General features: G+C 39.0%; 1 protein-coding gene across 1 annotated transcript in view; it reads left to right on the forward strand.

Annotated features, from left to right (window-relative positions):
* The window catches only part of LOC107661741 (short transient receptor potential channel 5-like), a 24,746-nt gene extending 20,195 nt beyond the window's left edge, over window positions 1–4,551 (forward strand). Inside the window, exons 8-10 of the mRNA XM_016451508.1 lie at window positions 429–470; window positions 2,231–2,320; window positions 3,658–4,551. Coding sequence (XP_016306994.1) covers window positions 429–470; window positions 2,231–2,320; window positions 3,658–4,491 — 966 coding nt within the window. The 3' untranslated portion in view covers window positions 4,492–4,551. The remainder of the gene's footprint in view (window positions 1–428; window positions 471–2,230; window positions 2,321–3,657) is intronic.
* The last annotated feature ends 1,523 nt before the right edge of the window (window positions 4,552–6,074 follow it).

A 6,074-nucleotide genomic window follows, 5' to 3' on the forward strand; every position in this document is an offset into this window, starting at 1 on the left:
AGAGGTAAAAAATTATATAAATACTGTTCGGTTTCTGGCACAAAACAATCCGATTGTTTTTCAGATAAACAAGTATGTTAACTTAGCATGTCTCTTAAATATCTGCAAACATATTATGGTATTTTTATGCTTTAGTAGAGTCAAAAACTTACATACAGCACCTTTAACTTGAAGTACTAAAATGATTAAAACAAACTAATAAATTAACAAAAACCATATATAGACATTTAAAAGACAATGAAAATATATGAAAAAGTGAAAATATAAAATATGAAAAATAAATTCAAAATATTAATAAAAACTATATTAGTATATCAACAATACTAAAATAACAGTAACTGATATGATCCAAAGGTGAATAGTTTGAACTAAGTATTACATAATGCCGCATATTTATTGTTGAAATTTGCTATTGTTGTCTGTTTCAGGAAAGGCATGCCGATAACCTTATTCAGAACCAGCACTACCAGGTAATGACATTTGGCCCTATCCATCACACTTTGGCATCAGTGTCATTAATCCGTTTCCCAGCATGCTGTTGGATCAGAACCTTGCTGTTAATATGTTAACAATTCCAACGGTTTATTTAGATGAGAAAACAAACATTAGCCTATTGGCATCATGCATATTAATGAGTTATTAGAGCATTGCACATTGTATAATTTGCATGTCTTTTTGTCAATGATAGTTCTAGGTGCTTACAAAGAGAAAAATCATGTAGAAGGGATTTTAAATCGGTTTAAAATAAATAGTGCATGATCACACTGAAAATAAATATTATGTTGTGTTGTTAATCAGTGCATATTCATTACTTGCTCTAATTGCATTACACCCTGTCCTGCTTTGAACTTCATAACCACTGAATCCCTGCTGATTGCTAATGCATTAATACATAGCCATCCAGACTCCAGCAACCTCTGGTGCAGGCCGCGACACTGTAATGAACATCCATAACGAAACAACACAGCTGCCAACTAAACAATGTAACGTATGTGAACGCAGGGAGGAACTTAAAGCAGTAATCACACTTCTCTCGTTTGTATGCTGCTATTTTTTGTCTGTGGAACACAGACATTTGAGGAATTGTACATAGTTATGCACTATGTAATGGTAATTCATAGTGAAAAGGTTGTCAAAACACCATAAATGATGACAATGCAACATTATCAGAGAATGACAACTCAGGGTACATTTACACAACAATCATTGTACTAAAAATTTAAAAGATTTTCCTTTTGCGCTTTTGAAAAGTTGTCAAACTTGACAACAACATAGTCAAAATGACCCATATTCACAAAGGAACTAAGAAAACTGCTAAAAACACTGCATTATGCATGCCAGGCCAGTAGATGGCGATGTCACTTTGTAAAGAAACACTACACACCTGCGGACGTTTTTCTAGCTTATATGGAGTTGATAGCATATCGTTTTCAAAAACTTGCACTTTGAAACCCGTTTTCAAAAGCTTGCGTTTTCAGGCCCCCAAGTGCTATTGTCGTGTAAATGAACGGCCAAAACTAATTAAAATATTTCCATTTTTAGTTGAAAGCAGTGTTGCATAAAACCCCCCTTAAATTTCAAATCTACTGTATGGATTCACAAGATATAGCAGAATATATGTCATATGACGTTTTTTGATACATTGTTGTTTTTTTTTAGGTTGACAGCTTTGCTTGTGTTGTTGTATGGCAAGAGATGTGTGATGATTGTTCGAAATCTCGTATGTTGTGTTTAAACAGATTTGTCATTTTTGGGTGAACTATTCTATTAAGCAGGGTCTTTCGTGAGTGTGAGGTTGTATATAATTGCTACAGACAAATGTTTCTCCCCAACAATCAAGAGCTGCAGTAGCGGATATTGCAGTAGCTGTTATTTTGTTGTTGTGCGTAAGCGTGTTTAGAGAGCCACTGCTGGCTCATTCTTTATTGGATATGCAAATAAATGCTAATGAATGCACATCCAGATTTTCACCTCCAGCTAATACATATGTCATGAATATGCCCAAAACTGATTTTCGCCGCTTAATAAACTGGAAAATATGCACATGCCAATCACATTCAGAGCCCATCACCCTATCTTACCCCATCCGAGAATAAATCTTCACCTCCTTTGGGGATGTGGAAAGTTCTTGTGATTCATACTGAAGAGGAAAACAGGGTTATTTGTAGATCAGAATGTAATATGTCAAGAAAAATGTATTGAAGTCCATCCTGTTTGTGGCTGTTTTTAGGAGGTGATCAGAAACTTGGTAAAGCGATATGTTGCAGCCATGATCCGCAGCGCCAAAACAGATGAAGGGCTGACAGAGGAGAACTTCAAGGTATGAAGATTTTTTTTGGTCATCTTATTCTCTATATAGGCACTTATAGAGGCCTCGATCTCATTTGTATTCTTAAAGTGTAAATTTTTATAACGTAGTAGTCAGTTATGCAGGTTTGACTGTTACATGTGCTAGAAACACACTTTAGAAATTAATACTAATGAAATCAATAACATTGAATAGATACACAATATGAACCATTTACATATTTATAGAATAAATGAACTTTGAATTAGAGCTGCAAATTATTTTAATTTATAATTATTTACGGCCTAATAAGCCAAATTGCTATAAAAGACTACAGTGTTTAGTAAATATTTACCGTCATTATTGTTATTGTTAATTATTAATATTAAATGAATAGTTCATTAGCCTAACTGTACACTGTTTAAAGTGCAATACAGCAACTTCTATAAATATAAAGTTTGGTTGATGTGCCATCACAGACGTGGGTTCAAACACGGCTCATCCAATCAAATTTCAGAGTGGGAAACTTTATCTTATAAAATCCATTTTGCTTGCTATGAAATTCATAGCCTAAATAGCTATTTCCTTTTAGGACATTTCAGTGCAAAGTGAACTCTTAACCACCTAACTAGGCACAATATGACAAAACGACATTTTATTGGTTGCTTGGTTTCTATATTGTGATGCCATCATCTCCTTATATTAAACCTCAGACATTTGGGGAGAGACTGATTATGGAAGATGATAAAATCCAGATAAGACTCATTCCTAAAGTCCGCAAGCAAAACCATAAGAACCAGAAGGCATGAAGATAATGGCTGCATTTACACTTGGCATTAACATGCGACCTGTATCCGGATGTTGTCCACATACACATCGAAAAGACAAGTGTAAACACGCTTCTGATCAGAATGTTATCCGATCAGCGTGTACTGGTCCAGAGGTAGTCGAGGACGTATTGTGATCAGATCTCAGTGTAATGTAAACGCAAGTCACAAAATTCGCAGGTCAACATCACGCAAATCTCCGCCCCCTCTCTCCCGATCTGTCGGAAGAACAGAGCGCTAGTGAGACTCATACATTTATTTTGATTTGTAAAATGTCCCGCGACTGAAAATAGATTTCAAAAGAAAACCCACCACTTCAGGTCGACTTTGCACCGGGGCCATCCTCTGCAGACTTATTTAATTGCCAAGTGTAAACGCGCCGTGTCCTGATTGACTGATGACCCGATCTGCTTGATCAGATCACAGTGATCGCATATTAATGCCAAGTGTAAACGCAGCCAATGTCATAACGTTAGAATATTTCCTGTAATTAGGTGGTGCAGTTTACGCTCCGGTAATTGCATATCGTTTCTCTGCATTCAGGAACTTAAGCAGGATATCTCCAGCTTCCGCTATGAGGTTCTTGACCTGCTGGGCAACCGTAAACCACCGCGACGCACATATTCTTCTAGTAGCGAGGCCACTCAGCAGGACGAAACAGCTGAGCCAGAGGAAGAAGAGGACGAGGAGGGCGATGGGCTCGGAGGACCCAGATGTGGGGATGGGGGAGAGTCATCTAGATCCAAAGCATCTATGTCCTTCTCCCAGTGTTACAGGAGAAACCGAGAGTCCCAGTTCAGCGTATCGGCTCTCTTCAAATCCATGTCGGGACCGGCCAGAGAAAGACCGGAAAGCAATGGCTTGAGGAACAACATATCCCACTCGTCTGCATTTGTGCGGACCAGCAGCCGTCTGCAGTGCCTTTCTCGCTCCAAGAAAAACTCTTTGCAACGTTTGGGAATGCTAATGTCTCGTATGAACGGACACGTCCCGGACCAACATGTGGAGACCCCGGGAGATCAGCAGTCTGCATACAGCATCTCAGACCAAGTACCACAAACGTCTTGGCATGGTCCGCCGATGCTGTCGAAGGTAACTCGGAGCGAGATGCACCTGCACACGCTGGGACTAGGGCCGCCTGAGACTCAACAGAATCCAATGCAGGCCACATCTCAACAGGCAAACGGCAGGGACAGTCTCGTCCTCCGGCCGCCCAGCCACTCGCTGCCCCCGCTGCACTGTGCTTCCAGCCTGACTGCCTCCAGCGCTCAGCTCTTGGCCTCCAGTGATGATCTGTGCCATGGCTGGGTGGGACCTTGTGACATTTTGGGCTCCTCCAGCTGGGAACAAGAGGAGTCGGTTACGACACAGCTGTAGAGGCGAAGTCAGCTCATTAAAGTAATGTTTCACAGCTTCAGCCAGGGATCTCCAACCCTGCTCCTGGAGAGCTACTGTCCTATCGATTTCAGCTCCAACCCCAATCAAACACACCTGAACCAGCTAATCAAGGTGTTCGGGGTTAATTGGTAATTATTGGCAGGTGTGTTGGAACTGACGTTTGGTTGACGTTTTGGCTGAATGTGACTGGTTCAAAGCTTCAACAACAGTCAAGGGCCTGTGACACTCATACTTTAGCATCTTTATGCTTTGCACACATCAGGCCTTATTCACAAAACACGAGCAGAACGAATTGTGTAAAAACATTCGTAAAACATTAATGCAAAAGTGTCAGTGTGACCATTTACATATCGACTATCCTAACAATTAGGAAAATTTGTTCCACTTGTGTTTCTTGATTGAGGCCACTGGGAATTTATATTCAAAAGTGAGGTATGTAATTTCTGTGTAGGAAAAAATATATTTTACAATAATGCCTAACACTCCCCTTTCTGCCATCGGTTGGATACTACAAAGTAAAGTGAAATTGTGGGCTGCATCTGAAATCACATACTTTCCTACTATATAGTAGACCAAAAAAAAAAAAACTGTATGTGAAAAGACATTCACATATAGTAGTGTGTCCAACTTCACAGAATTCATAAAACAGTACGCAAAAGGTTCAGAAGTATGCATCCAGTGGACACTTTACTATCCCATGAGGCCTCGGGAGAGGATTTGTGAATAGGAAAATAGCAGAATATAGCAGTGAAGCAACGCAACTGATGCTGGTAGGTTGCATGAATATGTCCGGATTACATTCATACTACACACTTTCATACTATATAGAAAAGTGGTTCCCAACCTCGGGGTCACTGAAGATTTGCAAGGTGTCACCGAGCTCATTCCAGTTTGAGGGTTACAAATAGAAATGGTTGCAGTTTGAACAAACCACAATAAAATTTTAGACGTGTAATATTACGGTTTAATATTTTAATTATCATTAAAACCATGTTTGATTAACTTACTGCGATTTGGAAAAAACTCACTGGAAACGCTGTCCAACAGTAAGCAAAGTTAGTTACAGTCTCATGCAGACATAACATAAATGAATTGTATGAATGCCTCTTTGAGGGGAACCAACTTTCCATGGCCTTTTCTTTTCATCTGCCTTTTCCTTTTCATTGCAGGACTTAATTTGCTTTTCATTGCAGGAGCGCCACCTGCTGTCAGACAGTGGATTTGCATTTTCATTCAGCCCATCTGCTGTCTTTGTTCAAGCCCATGCAAAAATCAGACTGAATTTTGATGCACTGTTGTAAAGTTTAACCGGTTGATGGAAAATAAGCTAATGTGCATTCTAAAAATCTAAATTTGGATAAGGTATCTACAAATATTAACAGAGCAGATAAAATACTACAAATAGAAATGGTTTTGTTTCATATATCCATCATTTTGATTCATAACCCCTTTTCTTAAAAACGGTTTAAAGTCTGAAATGAGAGCATTTTTAATTTAATTGACTTTGGACAGAGCCATGATCTATGCATAGGTGTAGTATAAATACATACTACATTTACCAT

Source organism: Sinocyclocheilus anshuiensis, unplaced genomic scaffold, assembly GCF_001515605.1.
Source record: "Sinocyclocheilus anshuiensis isolate Anshui unplaced genomic scaffold, SAMN03320099.WGS_v1.1 scaffold207, whole genome shotgun sequence".
NCBI classification, from domain to species: domain Eukaryota; kingdom Metazoa; phylum Chordata; class Actinopteri; order Cypriniformes; family Cyprinidae; genus Sinocyclocheilus; species Sinocyclocheilus anshuiensis.